This window comes from Momordica charantia (assembly GCF_013281855.1).
Source record: "Momordica charantia cultivar OHB3-1 chromosome 5 unlocalized genomic scaffold, Mcharantia_2.0 BLBB01000005.1, whole genome shotgun sequence".
NCBI classification, from domain to species: domain Eukaryota; kingdom Viridiplantae; phylum Streptophyta; class Magnoliopsida; order Cucurbitales; family Cucurbitaceae; genus Momordica; species Momordica charantia.
In genome coordinates, this window is record NW_028275163.1 from 407,919 (window position 1) to 432,084 (window position 24,166).

At 33.6% G+C, this 24,166-nt stretch overlaps 3 protein-coding genes across 5 annotated transcripts; 1 reads left to right on the forward strand and 2 right to left on the reverse strand.

Moving 5' to 3' along the window:
* Window positions 1-75: 75 nt before the first annotated feature.
* Window positions 76-588, reverse strand: LOC111020125 (glu S.griseus protease inhibitor-like). The gene is made up of 2 exons (XM_088124461.1): window positions 513-588; window positions 76-443 (listed from the first exon to the last, which is right to left on the reverse strand). The coding sequence occupies exons 1-2, from the start codon at window positions 526-528 to the stop codon at window positions 247-249; spliced, it is 213 nt and encodes a 70-aa protein (XP_087980587.1). The 5' UTR covers window positions 529-588; the 3' UTR covers window positions 76-246.
* Window positions 589-5,717: 5,129 nt separating this feature from the next.
* LOC148211111 (glu S.griseus protease inhibitor) lies at window positions 5,718-6,123 on the forward strand. Its single transcript, XM_088124457.1, has one exon. The coding sequence runs from the start codon at window positions 5,779-5,781 to the stop codon at window positions 5,986-5,988; it is 210 nt and encodes a 69-aa protein (XP_087980583.1). The 5' UTR covers window positions 5,718-5,778; the 3' UTR covers window positions 5,989-6,123.
* Window positions 6,124-14,774: 8,651 nt separating this feature from the next.
* On the reverse strand, window positions 14,775-23,494 carry LOC111021962 (TNF receptor-associated factor homolog 1a). Of its 3 annotated transcripts, none has more exons than XM_022299108.2 (13): window positions 23,301-23,494; window positions 22,400-22,583; window positions 21,736-21,847; window positions 21,132-21,220; window positions 20,975-21,043; window positions 20,768-20,897; window positions 20,227-20,385; window positions 18,709-19,057; window positions 18,225-18,337; window positions 17,577-17,727; window positions 16,962-17,434; window positions 16,686-16,890; window positions 14,775-16,357 (listed from the first exon to the last, which is right to left on the reverse strand). In XM_022299108.2, the coding sequence occupies exons 2-13, from the start codon at window positions 22,581-22,583 to the stop codon at window positions 14,984-14,986; spliced, it is 3,408 nt and encodes a 1,135-aa protein (XP_022154800.1). In that variant the 5' UTR covers window positions 23,301-23,494; the 3' UTR covers window positions 14,775-14,983. The 3 variants fall into 3 exon arrangements, with proteins under 3 accessions (XP_022154800.1, XP_022154806.1, XP_022154796.1); XM_022299114.2 differs by having other exon boundaries at window positions 17,577-17,724; window positions 22,400-22,628; XM_022299104.2 differs by having other exon boundaries at window positions 22,400-22,628.
* Window positions 23,495-24,166: the final 672 nt, after the last annotated feature.

Below are 24,166 nucleotides of genomic sequence, written 5' to 3' on the forward strand. Positions count from 1 at the left end.
TCTGTTAAAGCTATAGATTTTTATGGAAATTGAGAATATATAATATATTAACAAATGAAATTACATAGACACAGGTGTAGTAAATATTTTTATTACAACGAAACACAATATTAGAGCAAATTACATCTTAAATTAAAAACGAATACAAACGTCTTATTCATAAATTCATGCCGTAGTGTAGAACAACATGAGGGCGTTTGTAAAAATTTGTTACATGATTGTTTGTTTGAGGCTGAGGGGTAATCATTAACCAATAATAGGAGTCCTAGTAACTCTACCAGTTTTCTCGTTCACCCAAACCCACACCCTGTCGCACCTGAAGTCAAGAATCACACTTGAGCCTTCGCCAACAATCACTGCATCAACCAAACGATTCTCCCTCTCGATGGTTTTCTCTGCGTGCTTTCCCAATTTGCCCACCAACTCTGGCCACGAACTCTTTCCTAAACCCAAATTTCAATATTTTGTAGTGAGGATAAGATAAGTAAGCAAAAACTATGAATCTAAAATACCTTTGCATGTAGACATCCTTGGCTTTGGCTTTGGCTGTGATAATTCTCTGCTTGGGGGAGGGGAAGGGAAGCTCTTGTGATCATTTTTGTACTGGGGAAGTGGGTTTATATAGGAGTGGGGGTTTGAATTTTGGGGCTCATTTTATTTGACTTTCTTCTTATTTCTTAATTGCGCATTGCACGTAACAGATTTAGATAGAGCTAGCTAAGCTAACCAATCACAATAATGTGAGGTGCTTTGATGCTTTCACATGGCTAACTCTCTTTTCTTCGATTAATAACCGCTTCAAAATTTCGTATAGTTTGAAATGATATATACCATATTATTCATTTTTAGTTACGGTTTAAGGTTTAATCATTGTTACATCAGCAAAGATATAAACCTTGTTTATAAACTTGTTTTGTTTGGTACAATTCAATCGAGATGGTTATTACGTTTAAAAGAGGTTATCAATGAAAGTGTGTTTATTGAGTTAATAAAAACTTGTTTATAAATTTATGACTCTTTAACTTTTAATTGACATAGAATTTGGGGACGCATTCAAAATGGGATCAAGACAATTAATGTTGAATAGAGACAATTAATATGGCCCGGACACTCACAGAAGTTGAATGATATTTTTTCCTATCATATATACCCGTGGTTTCGTGATTTATCACAATATGAATACAAGGGTGAGTGAAAGAAAAAAGAAAGTACATATTTTGTACACTGCTGTACCAAATGAGAAAAAAAAAAAAAAAAGGAAATAGAAAGTAGAGTTTCTTTTATGCAAAGTATACAAACTTTTCATATGTAAAGCAAGAATAAGTCAAGGCATAAAAAGTCGTTTTTTAATATTTTTTTCGTCAAAATAGTTGAATTCAATTTTATTTATCCAATAACTTGCAAAGAATTTCAAATCCGTATGGCCCAATATTCTTGATGCTTCTTTTTCTATATCATACGCGCTTTATATTTTAATATACGGTTTTATGTATATAAATTTTCATTTTATATTTATATTTAATGAAAAAATATATATATATTTAATATATTATTTTTTTGGTTTTAAATAAACAATATTCAATAACAGGAAGAAGAAAAATAATGAATAAGGAAATCTTTAAAAATGGTTAAATTACAAATCAACTTTTAAGGTTGCGTATTTATTAAGTCTTAAAATCAAATTGAAATTATAGAAAAAGAAATGGTGTCTGAACCCTAATTAAATTTTCTCAAATCTAGCCAAATGTGAGACCTTCATAATTGCATCCCAAAGCAACCAAAGATAATAGATACAAAATAACTTAACATAGCTAAAATTAAATTATTTTATAATCCAAATAATAACATTATAGAAACTTACACAGACAGACAAATGCACTATTCCATTTGATAACAAATGGATACAGTGAACGGAAACTCTCTTTTTATTCAAGATGAAAAGCAAACGAGACATGACACCACAAAGATAAATAGATTTCTCCAAATGTCATATGGCAAGCAATAAAATAAAAAACAGGAGTTTAAAACATAGGACTGTATCACATATCTATATATATATATATATATAATGTGATAAAATTATTGATGATCAGCCGATGTGAGGGGTCCTGGTAACAAGCTCACCATTCTTCTCCTTAAAAATGAAAACCCGATCGCACCTGAAGTCGGTTGTCACCGCAGAACCTTCTTCCACAATTATGGCTTTTTTAACCAAAGGATTTTCTTTCTGGATGGCTGCCGCCGCAGCTTTCGCCGGAGACCAAACAAGCTCCGGCCACGCACTCTTTCCTGCGCCCACACCAAAAATAACAGATTCTAGATTTGTACCACAATTAAAAAAAGAAATATGAAAAATATTTAGGTCTTTTCTGGTGAAAATTATATTGATCTCAACCGCTGCTGGCAAATTTATGATTCATTATTTTGAAAAAGAAAAAAATCTCTACTAATTATAAAACATTTAATGGTGATAAGTACCGGATAAATCCTCACCAAAAACATTGGCTAAAAGTTTGAAACGTGGTTTTACCTTTGCATGATTTAGACATCCTTTGGGCTCGTAATTGGTTTAGTGAGTGGTGGTGGTTTGGGGAGACGGGGGAATTGGGTTTATATGGGTGATTTGATCAGTGAGGCCGATTTAGTTTTTGTTTTGTATTTTTTGGTTTATTTGTTTAGGAAAGCTGAGAGACAAGAATGGAAGGGCATTGGGATTGCCGGCCGGCCGGCTAGCCGGAGTTCTGACGCTAGCTTTTGTCGTAATTTTGACACTTTCAAAGCTGCTTCTTCTCCTTACTTTCGCTGTTTTCAAATCTTAAAGTAGTAGAAATATTTTAATTGTTAAATTATGCTTGAATTGATAAATACTAGAATTGATTCACATTCTATGTTAAGTTTTTTTTGATAGAAAATCATATTGCATTATTTTAAAAAAAATTTCAAAAAGATACCAAAAACATTCATTCAAATTTGTGAGAAAGAGATGGTAAGCTTGCGCTCCAGTTAAGTGAGATGGATGAGATATCGTCTCTTTACAAATGTTTTCTCCTAAATTTTCGAAATGATTTGTTTGTTTTTTTATAGTATATTTAACAGAAATTTTAAATTTTAGATTGCATATTTGGAAATAACAGACTTGACAATACATGTAGCTTAAAATATTAATTTATGTGGTAATCCAATATACTTAAGTGTAGTCGGTGAGTTCATTTTAACTCTAAATTATGAGAAGAAACTTTTTTTTTTTTTTGGCAAAAATTGGTTCTTCGTTGGATTTGGGTCTCTCTCTATTTGAATATTTTCCCGATTGAATTTTTTCATTTGGTGCATTCTTCATCGAGCCTTAAATATACACGATAAGCTACAATAATGGCTGCCTACTTTCTATATCAGTCGAGACCGGTGCCCTCTTTGCCTCTCATCAAACGAGATTCTAGATTATATATTTCTTCATTGCCCATTCACACGCAGCTACATGGAACCGTCTCTTCAACATTTTCAAGATAGTCTTTGTACTTCCTAATCTCATTGACCACTTCGTATGTGAGAGCCTCTTTTCCCCTCTAACACAGTAGCACCATGTATTATGGAGCAATGCTATTTGCGCTATTTTATGGAACATTTGGCTAGAGCGTAACAATAAAATCTTTGTTGATTCATCAAAATCGCTCCTCAATCTTTTGAAGGATATAAAGATTTGCACATCTCTTTGGTCTTCAAAATCCCCCCACTTTTGTAATTATGATATTGTTATCGTTTCTCTCAATTGGAGTGCTTTTTTATAAAGCCTCCTCTCTTTTTTTTTTGTATGTTTCACACCTACTCTAATGAATGGTACATCTATTTTAAAAAAAAAATATTCACGATCGAATTTAGATATTTTGTTAGTTGAATTAATTTTGTATGATTTATTATTTGGTTCGTGGACACTTTTATAATTTAATTTATAAGAGGAATTAACTGCACCACTCATATCTCCAAATTTTAATTTAAATGACATTTTCAATTTAATGATTCACTGAGTTAAAAGGATTTGTTGTAAACACAAGCCTATCCAATATTCTTCAACCCAGAAATCGATGTACATGACAAACTATAGGAAAGATGTTCTCTTATAATAAAATATTTAAGATATAAATTATTGATACAATCACTTTTTTAGTGAATAATTTATGATATTTGTACCATCTTTCTTTTTGCTATGTGACTGAGAGGAATTCTTTAAAACTATATATCGAAGATTTTCGATTCAACCATTTGGATGAGAGATATACTTCTAATGTTAGTCCTTTTATACTATTGTAAATATCTTTAATTTAACAATATTATTAATATCTATAATAGTAAAATAAGTGTTATTGAACTCAAAATAAAATAATTAATAATAATAAACTAATTACAAGACCAAAGCGAGTATAGCTCAATAATTATTGACATACATCTCCAACCAAAAGGTTGGGAGTTCGATCTCCCATCTCCCATGTTGATTAATATGATTTGTATTGCATAAATGTAAAAAATTGAAAATTTAATCCTATAAACTATCTGAGATGTCTAATCATATGTAGATAGATATATGAATAAATCACATACATATTTCAACAATGCACATGAAATAAAAGAGACATTTTTTCAACGTCGGCGAGCTTGAGTTTCTGAATATTGGATCTAGGGGCACCGAAAGTAGGAAAACTAAATTTGACAACGTCATATTATTCATTTTTATTTTTATTCTTATTATTATTTTGTTTTTTGACAAGTTTCTGTCACATATTATTCTTTTTTAGTACATTCTTTTTGGCATATATTATATAGATTTGTCAAAATAGTTGAATACAACACTATATATGACCTTTTGCAAAAAGAAAAATAATAATAAATAAAATAAAAGCTAGATATAACAATAAAACCATCACCGCTTCGCTTTAAAGATAAATACAACCCTATGAAATTTTGTCCAAAAGAAAAACCTTGTTATAAAAAAGATAGAAAGGAAGAGAGAAAATTTAATTTGAGTCAAATTAAAAATATAAGGGGTGTTCCTTTTAGTTTAAGGTACGACAGGTGTAGATCCAAAATGAGGTGTCGACTTAGAGCACAATTTAAAGTATTAACCCTTAGTGTTTAAAAAGTTATATAAATATATATTAACCCTTGCTAATCTTCTAGTTCGAGTTATGGTGAAGGTTGAAATCTTGGTAATGTTATATATATTCTCTCTAAAAAAATTAAAATAATTAAAGTTATAATATAAATTTATTGGAGTATTAAAAATTTTGATCACCTCAAAATTTAAAATACAGAACGAGTAAAATTTGACGATAGCTTGGTTGAATTTAAATAAATTAAAATGGTGTAAATTATAAAATCGTATTTGATAGGTTTCTAAATTTTAAAAAATATTTAATAATATTTTTAAAAACTTTTGATTTTGTATCTTAAATCTTAAAAAAAAAAAAAATGTCTTACATACCTCCACTTTTTTTAAATTTTCAATTTTGTATCACAAAATTTAAGTGCCAATATTTTATTAGACCAAAAGTAAGGTTTTAGATTAAAAGCTCCATGAATCTTTTCGAAAAAAGTTGTCAAATAAATTATAGAGTTAGAGTGGTTGGATACAAAATTAAAATTGAAAGTTTAATAATTTATTACATGTTTTTAAAATGGAGGGAACTCAAACAGCTAGGTTAATCAGTATAAATAACCCCATCTTCGAGGCCGAATCCAAATAAAAAGATAATTCATATTGTATTGAGAGTTGAGAGTGAAAGAAAGATGTCTCAATGTCAAGGAAAGAGATCATGGCCGCAGCTGGTGGGATCGACCGGCGCGGCGGCGAAGGCGGTCATCGAGAGGGAGAATCCTCGCGTCAGAGCCGTCATTGTGAGGGTCGGATCGCCCGTCACCGCGGATTTCCGTTGCGATCGGGTTCGGGTTTGGGTCACTGAGAGGGGAATCGTCGCAAGGCCACCCGCAATTGGCTAGTTCGGACCCGACCCGACTGCAATCCAATATATATAAGCAGAGATAATATATGAAATAATAGAATAAAACTTCTGCTTCTTCTCATGGGTGTACATCACCCCAATTACTAAATAAAATAATAATGCTCATTAATTATATCCTTTCCCCTCGCCTTTACTATTTTTATTTTTTGTTTTTCTTCCAATTACTGAATAACAATTCAATTCTCGTATGTCTCAACTAATTAAGATATCTATTCTCGATTAAAAATGGATTTGAGGATGATTTTGGCAACAATTTCGAGATACCATGGATTGAATCTTCAACTTCGAAGGAAAGAGTACATGTCAATTACCACTGAGTTATGTTCATGTTCTCTAACAATTTGCTAAAAGTTCATAACCTAATATTGTAATTTATGATATGTCTTTTACTCTATCTAACAACATTTAGAAAATAATTTTCCAGGGTGAAAAGTCAAATATTTTATTGTTGAGTTGGACGATTAACTAATATATAATTATTCCAATTGAACAAAGTTATACTCAAACAATTAGGTTAAGTAATATATAAATAGAATGACAATGGTACAAATGAGTATAGTTTAGTGATAATTAGTATATATTTTCAAATAAATAAATAAATCGAATGAAAATTGAAATACATCTCCAAATAAATAAATAAATGGAATGGAAGATATTTTTTTAACGTCGGCAAGCTTGAATTTGTGAATATTTGATCTAGGGGCACCGAAAGTAGGAAAACTGAATTTGACAACATTTTTGTCATATATTATTCTTTTTTAGTACATTTTTGTCATATATTATGTAATGGCTATTTTGTCAAAATAGTTGAATATATACAACACTATATACAACCTTTTGCAAAAAATAAAAGGTAGATATAACAATAAAATAATAATCGCCCAAAATCTGAGGTCTCCAAAAAAATCAAGGACGACACTCACCTCACCGCTTAGCTCTAAAGATAAATACAAGCCTACGGAATTTTCTTTTTGTTTCTAAGTATGGCAGATGTAGTCTAAAATGATCAGGTGTCAACTTAGAGCATAAAGTTGAGAATTAACCCTCAGCATTTTAACCCTTATTAATCTTTTAATTAGATTGAATGTTGAAATCTTCTTCCAAAATTTGTAATGTTATATTCTCTCTAAAAAAATTCGAATATTTAAAATTATAATATAATTAATTAAATTATCAATCAGAGAATAATAAAAATTTTGATGAATTCAAAAGTTCGGCCAACGCTACACAAGTCAAATTTAATGATAACTTATTCGAATTGAATTGAGTTTTAATAAATTAAAATTAGTTAAATTATAAGTTTAAATAATAAGTTAAGAATCGTATCTAACTTCAAAGTGCAAGTTCCTAATTTGATCTCTAGCTTCAAAATACAAGTTTCTAAATTTTTGTTCTGTCGAAGATATATATTCACTTTGACACCAAAAATTATAACTTAAACGTAAGAGATGCATGAATTTTTTAGAAAAATGTCAAATAAGTTACAGAGCTATTTAAAAGAAAATTGAAACTCTACCAATTTACAAATTTATAAGATATTTGAAAGGTTGAGGAGCTAAAACAATTAGGTTAAGATTTTCAAAAAAAAAAAAAAAATTAGGTTTAGTAGTATAAATATCCGATCTCCGAATCCGAATAAAAAACCAAAACATATTGTATTGAGAGTTGAGAGTTAAAAAGAAAACATGTCGCGATGTCAAGGAAAGAGCTCATGGCCGCGGCTGGTGGGATCGACCAGCGCGGCGGCGAAGGCGGTCATCGAGAGGGAGAATCCTCGCGTCAGAGCCGTCATTATAAAGGTCGGAGCCCGCCACCCTGGACTTCCGCTGCGATCGGGTTCGGGTTTGGGTCACTGAGAGGGGAATCGTTGCAAGGCCACCCACAATTGGCTAACCGCCGATCCGACCCGACGAGTCCAAAATATATAAAGCAGAGATAATATATGCAATAAATATAATATTGGCAATTAGCACCGTACTACATAAAACTTCTGCTTCTGCTTATTGGTGTACATCACCCCAATTACTAAATAAAATAATACTGCTCAATAATTATATCATTTCCCCTCGACTTTATTATTATTATTTTTTCTTTCTAAAAATGCCGGAACCATTACAGTTTACTAGTTTTATTCTTTGAGTTCTTATTCAATTAATAAATCACATCAAACTTAGCTTCAAAAATATATATATATATATATAATCAAACTCATAATCAATTCAACTCAAATTTAAATCTAATTCACTTAATTAAGAAGTATATTTGCATCAAAATATTCCGAGTATATTTATTTGTTCTAAAGTTAAAAAATGATTTGATCCATAAATTATTCAAATGGTCTCTCAAAATTACTATTTTATTAACTAAATGACACTAATTGAGATTTTATTTGATGGGTTACTGTTGTTTTTGTTTGATGTTCCTATATAGTCAGGAGCAGATTCAGATTTACTATAGATTTCCAGCCTCGCTAAATTAGTTTCTTTTTTTTTTAGGGGAATATATGTATTATTAGTTAATAATTTACTTTGAAGTAATCAAACTAACAAAGTTGCACTTTGGCGGCGCTCGGCCCTCTAATAGCTTGACTTTGGGTCTCCAATTCATAATTCTCATACTGTTTTTTCTAAAGTACATTTTTTTTTTCTTAACTTTAAATATGATAGTTAGTAAAAGTTTGAGCTAATATAAAACAGTCGTTTGTAAATTATGTACTTGTAAATTCTTTTTACTGAATTCTAAATAAAGTCTCTATATTGATATTTATTTATATTTTGTTTATGTAACAATAATTTTCTATTTGTTTGGCTACTATTAAAGGTCAAACTAATAAAGGAAAAATATCCCGTAAACAAAATCACATCATCATATATAACAAAATATATCTAGCATAAGTTAATCATGTCTGATAAAATATATCTAACTAATAAGTTAATTATGTCACTAGCAGAATAATAATTTTAATGACTAAGCATAGATTTATACTATTTATTATTAATTTTTTTTACAAATATATTTTTAAGAAAAGGAATGTAAACAGGGAAGAAAGAAATTTTTAAAATAAATTAATTAATAACTATAAAATTTGCCATTCATTAGAGAATTAGTATTATTCTTTGGACAAATTTTATTTTAATTAAAACATTATTTTTTGTTATTTTTCTAAAGGCTAAAATAAATTAGCTCAGATTTTCAACGTATTTTAATTATAATAAATTGGTTGACTAATTTATGTTCATGCTTTGAGTTCTTTCACTATTTAATACACAAAATAAAGAGCTTATCTCATCGTGTAACATATTTCATCGTAAAGTTACTATTAAAAAAATGACAATTTATTATAATTTTAAGATTTCTCTATTTTTACATTCTTTTTTTTGTCATCAAATATTTAATGGTGGTGAGAATATAAGATAAATCATTACAAGTAAGAGGTAATTATTTTCTTAAAATAAATAATCAAATTACATTTTTGTCCCTAAATTTAACAACATTTTTGTTATATATCATTTTTCCTTTTAGTACATTTTTTTGTCATATATTATATATATTGGCTATTTTGTCAAAATAGTTTAATACAACACTAGATATATATAACAATAAAATAATAATGGTCCGAAATTGAAGGTCTTGCCAAAAAAATCAATGATATGTGTATGACAACGCTCACCGTCGCCGCTTAGCTTTAAAGATAAAATGCAACCCTGCAAAATTTTATCTCAAAAAGAGAAACCTTGTTATAAAAGAAAAAAATAAGCTACAAAATTTAATTTCAAATTAAAAATATGACAGTTGTGTACTAAAAAGTGTGTGTGTATATATATATACACGACAGGTGTTTTTTTTTAGTTAAAAGTGTGACAAGTAGTGTAGATCTAAAATGAGGTGTGAACTTTGGGTATATGTTAAGTATAATCTTTCATTAAGATTGAATGTTAACCGATTTAAGTGTAGTTAAGTTATATATCCTCGGCCAAAACGAGCATAGTTCAATGGTAATTGGCATATATACCTCCAACTATGTGATCATGAGTTCGATCTCCCACCCACACATGTTGTACTAAAAAAAAGTTATATGTCCTCGACTAAAATGTTAAAAATTTACATCCTTACATTACCTGTTGGACTTAAAAAATGTTAAAAATGTTGAAATCTTCGTTCAAACATTATAACATTCTACTCTCTAAAAAAATTGTAAAATAGTTGAAAAGTATACACTTATCAATTGGAGTATTAAAAGATCTAATGACCTGAAAATTCCAAATACAACCGCTTAAATTACAAATTTAGTCATACACTAGTATCTAATAGGTGTCTAAATAAATAAATAAATAATATATATATATATATATATATATATATATATATATATATATATTTGTCTAATAAGCATTCCGAACCAACTAGACATTTTTTCAAACTCATGTATTTATTAGACACGAAATTAAAAACTCGATGTGCAACTAAACCAAAAATTAAATTTTAAATATATATAAAATATTTAAAAATATTGAATTAATTATAGAACTATTATATTAGATACATTTTTTAAATTTAAGGACTATTAAACACGATTCTAAAAATTCATAACCTAATATCGTAATTTATTGCACATATATTTTACTCTCTAGCTAATAACATTTAGAAAATAATCCCCCGAGTTAAAAGTCAAATATTTTTCTGTTGAGCTGGACGATTAAATATATATAGTTATTCGAATGGAACAAAATTATACTCAAACAATTAGATTAAGTACTATAATTAGAAAGAGGCAACACCCATCTATTGCCACCATTAAAATAAAATTCTGACCAGAGAGAAAAATATAGAAGGAAATATACTTTTGTATTTTCCAAAGAATAAAAAGCAGTTAAATTGTTTTATTTCAAAGAAAAAAATAAGCAGTTAAATTTCTAGTAATTATCAGGACAGGCCACAGGGTAAGTATTTTTCATATAAATACCCCATCTCCTAGGAAAAGAAAAACATATTAATTGAGAGACAGTCATAAAGAAGTGAGAGAAAAGATGTCTCGATGTCAAGGTATAAGTTAATTATAAACTTGATTCTGTGTGTATTATATTTGTAATTTGTGTGTTTTTTTATTTATTTTTGAAAGGTGTAATTTGTGTGCGTTTAGTGTTAATTAATTAGTTAATGTTGTTATTAATTTATGATCAGGAAAGAGCTCATGGCCGCAGCTGGTGGGATCGACCGGCGCGGCGGCGAAGGCGGTCATCGAGAGGGAGAACCCTCGCGTGAGAGCCGTCATTATAAAGGTCGGATCGGGCGCCACCAAAGACTTCCGCTGCGACCGGGTTCGGGTTTGGGTCACTGAGAGGGGAATCGTCGCAAGGCCACCCACAATTGGCTAGCCTCCGACCCGACCCGGATCCCATCCAGATTCCAATATATCTTAAACAAAGGGCCCTTCAAGCACATAATATAATAATAATAATAATAAAATAATACACACACCACATCAAAATTCTGCTTCTGCTTGTACATCGCCCCGATTACTAAATAAAATAATAATGCTTAATTATATTAATTATTTCGCCTCCTCTTTACTATTTCTAATTTTTGTTTTGTTTTCTAATTACTTAGTAAGATCAATTCATCATAAATATTCATCTACAAAGAGTATATTTATTTGTTCGAAAGTTTAAAAAATATATTTTATTTGGGTCTTTTTAAACCCTTAAAGAATGAGAAATTAATCGGCCTGGATGGTCTCTCAAAAATCACTATATTTTATTAACTAAAATGACACTAACTGAGATTTTATTGGATATGCAACCGAGGATGCTTTTTCTTGATGTTCATATATAGTCAATAAGTTGATTAATCCTTTTTTTTTTTTTGCATAGCACTAATTTTCTATTTGTTTGGTTAAACATCTCAAAATGAACAAAATGGCATCATCATATAACAAAATATATATCTAGTTATAAAAGTAGAATAATAATTTTATTAACTGAGCATGATTTTAATTTTCTATGGTGTGTAGAGGTATAAACCACTAGGATAGACTTCATGCAACATTTCCTTCATGGTGCCTTCAACCCAGCTGCTGCACCTTCTGCAATCAGCATAGTGGATCTTTGGATCATCTCTTTCTCTATTGTTCTTATTCCACGGGCTTTTGGAGACGGTTCTTCGAAATCTTCAACATTTCTACCGCTTTTCTTGCTATATATAGTGATGCTTTCATTTTGAAAAATATATCAAGATTCCTCTTTCCACCAATAGGTGATCTGTTCTTTGGTATAATGGCTTGTGCTCGATCATGTGGTTTATCTAACTGGAAAGAAACAATCGTCTCTTTACGAAGGTCTCTAGACCTAAGTCTATGGCTAATATGTGGGAGGACATCAAAACATTTCCACCAACTTTTATTTAGTCTCTTCCTCTTATTGAATGAGTAGTGTCTTGTTTTTTAGAAAGAAAATAAATTTGTGGCCCACCACTAAATTTCTTATAAATAAATTAGAGAAACATAAAGAGATAGAAAAGTTCTTAAATGTCAAATGGTTAGTGATGGACTTGCTATATTATTCTTTTAAAAGGAAATTATTTTCCAACATCAAGAATTAAAATATTATTTTTTTATCGGTCTTAAAGACCACAATAAATTATTTCAAATGTTCAATGTATTTTAATGATAATAAAACCGGTTGACTAATTAAAGTTCATACATTAACATTGGTTCTTCACCATGTGGCAAACATAAAATAAATAAATAAATAAATAAAGAGAAGTTGAAATGTATATACATTTTTATTTAATTTGAATTGTGACCAAACAAACACGCCCTATGCGTACACGCATTAATTTGCATACAAAATTTCTAAAGGATAAACTTTTTATATCACAAAGAGCAAAAATATAGATTAATTATTATATTATGTAGTCGCCAAAACCAAAACTAATGCTGCACTTCACATTTGCATGGGCTGCACCATCTCTTTTCTTCGTTTCTTCTCTTCTGCCTAAAATAACCAAACTTTACAATTCCAATACGTAATTCCATTTCCAACCCCAATTCTATTTGCTAGCTGACTCAAATCTCCACCCCAATCAATTCAAACACCTTCCAATTTCTCTACAAATTTAAAAAAGAAATGTATGGGAATTTCTCTTCAATGGTATATTATATATAATCATTTTTTAGTTCAATGGTCGCAGGTTAAAGAATTGGACCTTTAATGTTTAGATGATAATAGGTGGTTTATCCATTGAATTATACATATATGTACTCGTTTCAAAATCTTTTAGAGTTGAAGGAAATAAAAAGGTAGAGAGATCTTGAGGTGGATATAATACGTCAGCATTTATTTATGTTGAAGATTAAGATCTTGCCATTTTGATAAGTAATGAAAGGAGTCTCCTAATTTGTTGTAAATTCAAAAGATATATATATAATACTTTAAGGTTACGTGACTTTTCTCTAATTTGTCCATTTCTAAATTCTTAGAATCGAAAGATTATAGGTATAAAAAATAAGAAGGGTCTCTGGGAAAATTTGCAACTCTACATGTTAACAAAATGGCATGAACTCAAGGATATAAAAACATGGAGAGTTTTTATTGATATGGATATATGTTCAAATACCTCTCTAAATTCACTTTTACTATGGACATAGAGATTTTGCCATTTTGGCAAGTACAATATAATATATTTACATGACAATGACGTACACAAATAACAAAACAATCTTTAATGAATTCATTATTTCACAAAACATCCAATTGACTCCTAGCTTCCAAAGAATCCAAACGGGGCAAAATTAAGACCCAAGTTTTTTGGATTTTGAATGGAAGTAGAAAAGATGAATATCAAAAGCAGAAACGGCAGAGAGTTTCATATGAGAGCCTAGACCGCTCGAACCGGAGAGGCACGGTGTCGGTGAGTGCTTGGAAGATGCTGCGAACGGTTGGCAGCATAGTGCCTCTCATTGAGCGGGCAGCCAGGGCCGTTGGTGCCGGGAATGAAGGTGCAGCCGGAGGGGCCAGACGGCGGGATGCTGACCCTCTGAAGAGACTGCAGCTTCAGCTCTGTTCCTCTCACCATTGCTTGCTTCTCATGCAGAATTCTACCAGCCACGTTTGGCTGTAGCTGCAGAAGGAAAAGAATGACGGCCATTGCAAGAGCTAAATGGAGAGCCCTCATCATATTTCTTGCCACCTTTTGTTTTTCTTTTGCTTTCCTTTTCGACAAGTTTAATGAAAGAAAAGGTTTTGAGTTTGTTGATGGGGCTGCAATGATATTTATACTAAAAAGAACAGTGTCAGCTTTTGGATTATTATAATAGCTGCAAGGTTTTGACCAAAACCTCGACATAATTGAATGCGTCCTCTCCTAACAACTATAAGTGGCTAGTTTTGTTTGAACTGGAATAATTAACAACTGAAACCGTGATGCTTTTCAAGAGATATGTATGTATCAGCAGTGATGTGTAGCATTATAAGAAAGAACCGAAAGCAATCGACTTTCTCACTGGGGTTCATGCGAGGAAGTTTCTTGCAAAGCAGACAGAAGAGAAAAGTCAAAAGGAATAGGGGAAGAACTTTGTTTTTGGCAAATGGGATTTGTCTGTGGTGATATGTTTAGAATCAGAGTTAGACAGAATGGTAATATTATTGAATGAAATGTAAAAGGAAATAATAGAGAAAATACTGAAGCTCTATTTAGCAGTGGTGAGGATTCAGGATATTGTCGTATACGCAATACGCTTTTAACCAGATAACCAAAAAGGGCAAATAATCAAAAACCTCAACGACGACTAAATTTGCATTTAAGGCTAGGAAAGAGAAGACACTCTTTACAAATTGTTTTCTTATGAGAAGGATTACAACCCCACTCCAAATCCAAGACCCCAACAACTTCCTGGTACGTTATTACAGTGGACAGTACCCACTAACTTGTAGGCAAGCCAAATTCCATCCATGTTTTTGCTTCTTGCTTCTCACTCAGTGCCCATCTGACGGCCGAAACACGTTGTAGCCATTGATCCCATGCGCCATATTTGAGTACTCTGCATTAAGATATTGGTAACCATCAAAATCTAAGGTCCTTGTCCCGAGTAAAGATAGATCAGAAGCTGCGCGCCAATTTGGGATCAACCCATCAATCTGCCCATTTATGTGCTGTTGTTGACTGGATGGTGGAATATAATCCATGACTGGTTCGTAACGGCTGCTGGAAGAGCCATATCCCCGTTGAAACCCACCATCGTGATAGCTCCGTGTCCGCTCAAACCTGCAAGAGCTTGTCGATGACCCAACATCACCAGCCATCCCTCCCATATCACCAGGAAGCGAGAACTGCCTGTTCAACAAACTTGGTCCATTGCCAAGAGTCTGGAACACTGGGTTGTCTCTAGCTGAAATCCCAACAATATTTTCATCATCAAGCAGATCGTTAATTATGTCAAGGTGGGGAAACTCATCTGCAAAACCTTGGAGGTAGCGACCAGAGGTACAAGCTGGGAAGTCCCCTGGCAAAAGGTCATGGTTTCCACCACGAATTGGCTTCTTGTACAAATCTTGAACATCATTAAGCAGGGAAGAATTGTAATTCATGCTCCTAACAGCTTCCCTCTGCGAACCCTCTGCCCACTGGGGACTATTTGATAAGACATCTCGGGTTACCATGCCGAAAGGAAAACTAGATCTAACAGCATTTAGATCCAACCTTTCAGAGTTGTGCGGCACAAACACGGGTGAAGAAACCATAGCAGATGCTAAAGAGAATGTTGGAGATGGGTTCACACCTGAAGTTGGAGTGCTTAGATGAACATATCCAGCGGTGCTCGGTGCTACATGGTTGCCCATTATGGCATTTCTATAAGATTGGGGAGCATAACTATGTGTGGCTGGTGCAGGGTCTGGTCCTAACCGGCCTGCTGCACTCACTGAACGAGCAAGCAGTGGGGACGTGTGGACTACATTAACAACAGGTGCTGTAGCTCTTGGAGCAGGAATTAAAGGTGCACTGGAAGGCCTCGACATCATAGGAGCTTGCTGTGCGGTGGCCTTTTCAGTTGGTTTCGGAATTGCCGCCTTCTGAGCCTCTGCTTTTACAGCACTTACCACATGGGATGAGGCAACTACAGGCATCTTCTCTGTAGGAGATACGCTAGCTGAAGATGATGCTTTAGATTGAATAAGATCAACAGCAGCGATACTCGGGTTGCTCAACTTCTGTTCCACAGTTGATGGCATATGATCCTGGTGGTTCTGAGGGGAGGATGGTACAGCTGCTGACGCATCTTTAAGTATCCTTTCCATATCGACCTGGTTTTTAGAGCTTCGTTCCTTTGCCAATGAAATAACCTTCTCCTCCTATCACAATGAAAAAACTAAAAGTTAAAACAGCCACCTAATTTCCACATACTAGACTCAATATATATGCTGAATCAGTTTGAGAAAGTCCGTACGTGAAGCCAAGGGACATAATAGTATATAATTAAGAAGTTAGTTTCAAGAAAAAATTGAAGACAATTGGCAGACTCCTCAAGAATCAAATGGACCAGTAAGATAACCACGTCGACAATGGACAAAGAAATGAAAGCCTGAATGGTATCACAATTTGGCAACACCTACTGACGCTCTTTCATTTTATTCAGTCTAAAAGTTCAACATTTATGCATATGGCAGATTAAAAGAGCACCTTCTTAACTGCCTGCTGTTCAACCCTTTTTGTTCGACTCCGAAGAGAATGATTAATGGCCACAGGATCAGACTCTTTGGACTTATTACTACCACAAACCTCACTCCGGTCCTCCAAGTCAGCAGTAAGCTCTGACGACCGACTATCCATCTCATTGGCACAAATATTCTGATCATATGCTGGATCCTTATGCTGATTCTTTCCTCTACAAAATCAAAGATTCAAATCACTATTTATACCGATGCACATCCAAAGAAATATAGTTTGCTCACTTACATGCTCGGTGATTTCTGCTTCTTGTAGTTGTGAAAGGAATTCTCCTTATAAGGCCCGTTCATTACCACAGATGGAACTGAATCGGTAGAACATGTAGAAGAACTGTCATCCATAACAGACACGCTCTTCTTGTCAGATAAGGGGGTTTGGGCAGAAGACAGACTGCTAACGCCACTGCTACTTGCTTCCATTGAGCGATGAACTTCTGAAGTGTCAGTGTCCCAATTGATAGGACTGGCATCTCTGTCTTCTGAATCAGGCTGGAGTACTTCACCAACGCCTTCAACTGAATCAGAGACATCAGACACAACTTCTGGCAGGTCAGACTTTTCTAGCACAGGCTGCACCTCATCCACAATGACATCCTCCTTCCTATTGCTAAGGTTTTCTTGTTCTCTTACCAGTGCAGTCACATTAGCCTTTTCTTCCCTCCCTTTATCCTTAGCTTTGCGGTTGTTTCGTTTTTGTTTAGCCTGTTAAATTAAATTTCGTAAAACAGTGAGGAAACTATTGGTAACAAGACAAGGCAGAAAGAGAATAAAGGGGGGAAAAGGAGGAGGTGGTGGACAAATAATTAAAAAAGAGAGACAGTTAACAATTCAATTGACATGACACCTGTTTTTTCTTTGATTTCTTTTCCTTTTCTGAAGCTAATCGCCTTGCCTTTTGTTCAATTTCAGCCTGCCACGCAGCTTCTTCTTCACGAATGAGTTCCTCTTGCCTCTTCAATGCAACAGCCTCCTGATAGGCAACTTCAACTTTACTGCTGTGAGTAAAGAGAGAAATAAATATACCATTCAACTTCAAGATACAATTTGAATCATATTCGATGTGGGAATCATGCAGCAAGCTGCTTTTTCCACCAAAATTAAGAATGATATTTGTGCAACATAACTTTTCGTAAGAGAACATGCCATGAGAACCAACACTATTTTTAAAAAGTCTTATGGCAAGAGCGGCAACTTATAGCATTTGCTATAAAAAAATCCTTAAAATAAAACAGCAGCAAGATAAGGGGAAAATATCAACTCCAATGACAAGTAAAGGAGTTCCCAGAAATAGCTGAAGCTTACGCACTTATTACAGGATGGTTCTAACAAGATATCCGTAAAACTACTGGTGGACACATAGAAGTGACATTTGTAGAATTTAGGCAAAAGACAATTGCAACACAGGCTTGCAAAAAAAAAAAAAAAGTTGAGTAAGAAGCCTCTAAACTAAACAATTCACCGGCTTTCCAAAAGGAGTCATAAAACACAATACCTAAATATATGAGCGAGGACAAATATTTCCACAGTCCTACGACCCAATTCTGTAAGACGCCTTTCATCGCGTTCAATGGAATCTTTGTTGAAGTCTTCTCCAGAGCTCCCATCCTGCAGTCAAAGTTTATGGTTTCTTCAGGAAACACTACTAGGTATATAAATTATTATAATAAGAATTATTATAATTGTTATAGAAATGGGGAGGTGGGTTGGAAACTCTGTTCCCAACTGATCGTAAAATCAATATGCTAATAGCATTGTATCAACTACCATCACTAAGTGGTGTCCAAAATCCATCTCACAAGTTTGTTATCAGAACTAATTTAAACCATATAGTCATAAAAGTAGGGTGGGTAACAACAAATCAAGCGCTGGTCAATGTTTCGTTTGTATGTCCAACCTACCCACCATTAAGTTTTCAAGCAGACCATCCTTTCTTCCCACTTAAGAACTTCGACAAGCATTATCAATCAGACACTCACCTTAGTACGATTTTGAGGGCCCTTCTCATCTTTTGGTGGTAATGGTTCCATAGAAGCCCTCTCAAGCAGCAGTAGAACATCATCCACTAAAACAAATGTGTCTTTCTCTATGTGAACTATTGGAGCTGGCATCTCTTCAGCATCTAATAGTTTTGCTTTTCCCTTTTTGCACTTGGTATGCCCTTCGAGAGCCTTCAATCCACTGTATAATGAATCCATCACTAGAGTAGATGTCACCTCCTTCTCTATAAAGAAGTGTTTTACAACAACTTTTAGAATTGTGTCGGTCTTTTCCCTAGACATACGTCGCCTAGCATTCTGGTCAATTCCCAACCAGAAAGCACGAAAACTGAAAGAAAAAAAAAATGATTTTGTCATTTAAAAAGACAAAATAATAATAGTAATAGTAATAATAACTATATACCAAAAAGACAGTCCAGAATTGATAATATATGCAAAAGGGAAGTAAAACACTAAACTATTTGTTTCTTGGCTGTGAGAGAGTTTGGTGGTACAAACTTCTCGGGGAATTTGGTGTAAGATTTCTTCTAAAGAGATTCTCTTCTTTTTCATTTTTTCTTCCTCTTAGGAGAAAGGAACTAAGTATTTCATTCAAAAGTGAAGACAATGGAAAGGAAAGAAAGAGGAATCCTCCACAGCCATAGAAGTTACAAAATCTCTCCAACTGACTTCAATATCAAAAGATTATCATAACAAAAGCTCTTGTAGAGACTACACCATCCAGAAACTCAAAATATGATTTTATACGAAATCTAGTGTAGTAGAAAACATATCTTTGAAGGTGCCTTCATTCCTTTCCAACCAATCGCCTAGATAAGCACCTCCACCAAAGGCCTCCAGAAAGTCCTCTTTCTTAAAGATCTCCATAGGAAAGATACTATGCACAAAAAAGTCCCTTACCAAGGGTTGGTACCCCCAATTGACATTAGCAACTTGAAGACAAGTGTTCACAAGGTCAAAGAAAAGGAACAAGTAACAAAGATGTGATCCAACGCTTCCTCCTCTTTTTAACAAAGATTAATAGGTTATCATCGTATTTAAATTATGGTCTGATCTTCAAGAATAGAAAGGCTATTACACTTGAGCCTATACAGCTCTGAGCGAGCAAAACTGGTTAGAACATAGAGGACTCCTTTTTGATAAGGAAACAGAAAAGAAAAAAACAGGACTCCTTAAAATTAGGGTAAGAAAATCCATTTGACTACGGGACAGGAATATGTCCTGTCTTCTTATTTGCTCGCTACTTCGGAGCTTTTCCACCAATATACTATTTTAGGTACTGATTAATTCATTGAATATTTGTGCAAATATTCCAGAGTACCATCGTTTCTGTTTTTCTGGTTGCTTATGGTAAAGGATACCTTAATTTCAGTTTTCCCTTCTAGACATCTGTTTTATATATTAATATATTATTTTGTTTCTGATATGAAGAATAAATTAGACAAATAATTCTAATATTGTCCTTAAAATTGATAAACCATGGATAACCTGTACTACCTTGACCATCTAGCTTTATCCTCTATCAACTTTCCCAGCTTGCCTCTTCTCTCTTCCACAAAACGTCGGCATATCTGCTCAACATTTGTCAAATATACCCTGACAAGTTCTCTCCTATACTGACAATCAAGGCAACGAAAAGGCCGGTCAGCTCGCTCCCTGCATGAAAGAATTCAAAATCATGAAATTTAAAACATATCCAACAACCGGTTTCATTTGAAAGAGCAAAGCCACCGCAATCTTAGACATTCCAATCAACTGAGATCAATATTAACTTTTTTTCCCTTGTTATCTTCCTTTTTGTATGTTAACCCATTAAAAAAAACAACAAAAAAAAAACAAAGAACAGAGACTTTTTTGTTTTGGGTTTGACATACATGGGATTTGAGTCTATCAAATTTACATTGATAAAACAGAAGGGTCATTGATTACCAATGGAAATATAACTTAACATACTAGAAAACAAGGAAAATTGAGCATCACATAGATTGCAAGAGAGAGAGATCAGCAATTTCGGATATAAATCAGAATCAGAAAGTACCTAATTACTTGAACTTGTGCTTTTATTATGAGAGTGTCAGCATCAATAAAACCATCTAATACTTTCGAAAGCTCCATGAACTTTTTCCATCCCCAGTCATGCTCTTTCTTCCAGAACCGATGTAAGGTATCTGTTAAAAAGCTTTATTTCATAAGTTATGCCGAATTGATGTAAGAAAAACTTGAAAAGCAATGTAATACAACCAACCAGAATATTTTGATTTCTTTGGATCCTTATTCACCACTGCTATTGTAAACTGTGCAAAATGGCTCCAACCTGTTTGCAAAGAAAAGATGTTGAAGGTGATTAAACATATTGAAAAACAGTATAGTTCTTACTCAATACAATTCAAACTGAATAGTACCTGGAAGGAGTTTGTCATGATTTGCGACACAAAGAAACAGGGAGAGATGATTGCAGACATCACAGCCTTGAGGATATATTAAAATATACCTGAAACAAGATTGTATAGCTTATAAAAGATAAAGGATGGTGGAAGACCAATTTCCAACAGTAATTTACATGCTCCTGCAAGAAACATGCATAAATGCATGGGTGATTTTGCAGATACCAACGGATCAATTCTCATCAATTATCATGTGGGAGAAAAGGGCATCTATAAAAGAAAACATGGCATCAAATTTTTCTCATTGATGCCGTATAAAATAAAGTTTTCTGCAAGGATATGCACTACAAAAGTTATCAGATTGAACACCACGGGGGAATTAAGGAAGAACATAAATCCATAATTGAAGATATAGCATCCAAAAACCTAGTAATAGATAACTTCAGACATTAAAAGGATAAAAATTCATAATGTCAGCAAAAAGATGTGAAGACATTGACTTGGAATTCCATGGGAAAAAATGCACGAGACATACAAAAATGTAAATTGCAAACTCTCAAATATTTCTGAAGTTCTCATTTGGGATAGAAATATTATTTCATAGATATTCTCATCCACATACCATTTGTAGCCGCCAACCTCAAATGCATTACTTCGAAGTTCTCGTTTGTTAAGTTGAGAAAACTTCTCTATCTTCCACGTATGTTTTCCATATAATTCAGAAGGTTTTGGCCCTACAAAGATATAAGATAAAAACATTAAGAAATATTTTTATAGTATGTAGACATATGGTAGATTCAATCATCCAAGCATCAAACTTTTAAAACAATGGAATAGAGAACAGCTATCGTGAGAAGGGAGAGAGAGAGGCAGGGATGGAGATCAATACCACAACCCAGATATTTGAAATTAGAGAACGAGATACATAAAGTTAATATTATAAGAAAGATATAACCTGCAATAAAATAATCTACTCTGCCCAATAAAACTTTCAAATTTTACTCCAATGAGATATCCCAAGGTTTAGGCCGTGCACATGACTGATATCAAACACCAATAGATGCACGTCATGCAGATAGATATATCAAAATTCATTGTCCTATTGTTAGAATTCCAAATAATCCACAAAATTTCACATATTTATCCTAAGAATAATAAAATACTCCCTGTTCTTTGCATGAGTCCCAACTTGCTTAAGAGCTTCTGGGAGAATGTCATCTCATTGCTAAGCAAAATACCCCCACAGACATAAGGCATAGAAATGAAAGTAGGGATAACGAGCCTACCAGCATCATCATCATCATCATCGGTGTCCCAGTATGGAGGTGAAGTTGATGGTGTTCCATTTTCCACTTGTTCAGAAGACCTCCATTCAGCCAACGCTTCTCCAGGTTGACTGTGATGCCCATTTGCAATACTACTATCCACCGACCTCATCCCTTCAGCCTCTTCGCTAACAACACTAGCCATCTTCCTCTCAAAAGAAATAAGTTTGTTCAGAATCTACTCCTCTCACTGAATGATGCAACACCACGAGAGGTAAAAATCAGGCAACGTGAAAGTAAGGACGATTTACATATACAGTTAAACCTTCCCCACCGGGAATAGAAGCTAATTAGGCTCCTATAGATAATAGATGTAATGAATGCAAAATTCAAAAAAGCAGGTCGTGCATCAAAAAATATATATATTAATCCATATGATGCAGATATCAGTTTGTTCATTCCTTCAACCATTGCAATGTCAAAAAAATTAGAATTGTTTCCATCTGGTTAATTTCAAATGGAACCAAACAGACCCAACTTCTAACAGCTGTCCAAACCAAAAAAAAAAACCTACCAGACAAGAACGAAAGACCATTACACTCTAAAGTCGAAAGATTCGGAAGGGTAATCAATAATTAAGCTAAACGTCAATCTCAAAAGAAAAAGAAGCGAAGGAGAAAAAAAATTGAAAACAAGAATCAAAACCTCCAAAAAAAAATACGAGAGGCGCAGAAAACATAAACCCAGAAAAAGGAAAGGAAGTAAGCAGCCGTATTAGAGGCGATGATCGCAGATAGTCAATCCCCAGGAAAAACCCCGATCAAATTAAAACCCTACAGGAGAAAAAGAATTCGGGGAAAAGAAAAAATCCAAATGGGCGATATTGGATACGACATCGTGCAGATCAACTGAGCATACAAACCTTGAAGGAGTAACAGAGGTGCGAGAAGGGGCAATGGAAGCTGAGAGTGTCTGGGGGGGAAGAGAAAGAGAGAACTCAGAGAAGGGAGAAGACAGAGATGGAGAGAGAGAGAGAGAGAGAGGGGAGGGAGGTCGAAGGAGCAGCAAAGGAGAGAAGAGAATAGAGATAGAGAGAGAGGTGAGGCGAAACCCAAAAAGAAAATCGAGAAATTCACCATTTCTTAGAAATCAATTACGAAAATTAATAATTGGGAAAATTAAATTAAATTAAATGTGGAGTTATATAATTTTATTGCGTAAGGAAGAGAAAGAAAGCGCTGAGATTGGGGGATTTTCGTAAACTAGGAAACGATTCGTCGTTTAGGAATAGATTAGTGGCTTTATTTTTTTCGATTTTTAGGGCGAATATTATGAATATTTGATATTACTATTATTATTATTATTATTATTAGGGTGGTGGAGGCTGGGTGCAGTTTGAGTTCGATATAAAGGGTCGGTGAAGGCCGCGAGAAGGGCAAATGGGTTCCATTCTGGAGTCTGGACTCACTTTCTCTTCGGCCGACGCTGCTCCTGCTACTGCTAGGGTTTCCCCATTCTGGGCCTTCCACAATTCCCTTTCGGCCCCATTCTCATTGGGCCCAAATACCCACCTCTCTACCTCTCTCACTGGGCCTGATATTTAATGTATTTTCGAAGGGTGGTTAGATACGTGGTTTAATGTTTACATCCCATATTGTTTGTATTATTTACTATATCCATGAATTTATCTCCCTTCCAAGTAGAGCTAGCTTCCAAAAAAATCAAAAATAAAAATAAAAATAGAGCTAGCTTCTAAATAACTCGGAGAGGCTTCATTTACTAAGGGAG

Coding starts and splice junctions, on each gene's coding strand:
- LOC148211111 (XM_088124457.1), top strand. CDS start 5,779: ATGTCTCAATGTCAAGGAAAGAGATCATGGCCGCAGCTGGTGGGATCG.
- LOC111021962 (XM_022299108.2), bottom strand. CDS start 22,583: ATGGCTAGTGTTGTTAGCGAAGAGGCTGAAGGGATGAGGTCGGTGGAT. Junction 20,898..20,974: donor AAAGAAATCAAAATATTCTG/GTTGGTTGTATT, acceptor GCTTTTTAACAG/ATACCTTACATCGGTTCTGG. Junction 16,891..16,961: donor AAGCAGAAATCACCGAGCAT/GTAAGTGAGCAA, acceptor TTGATTTTGTAG/AGGAAAGAATCAGCATAAGG.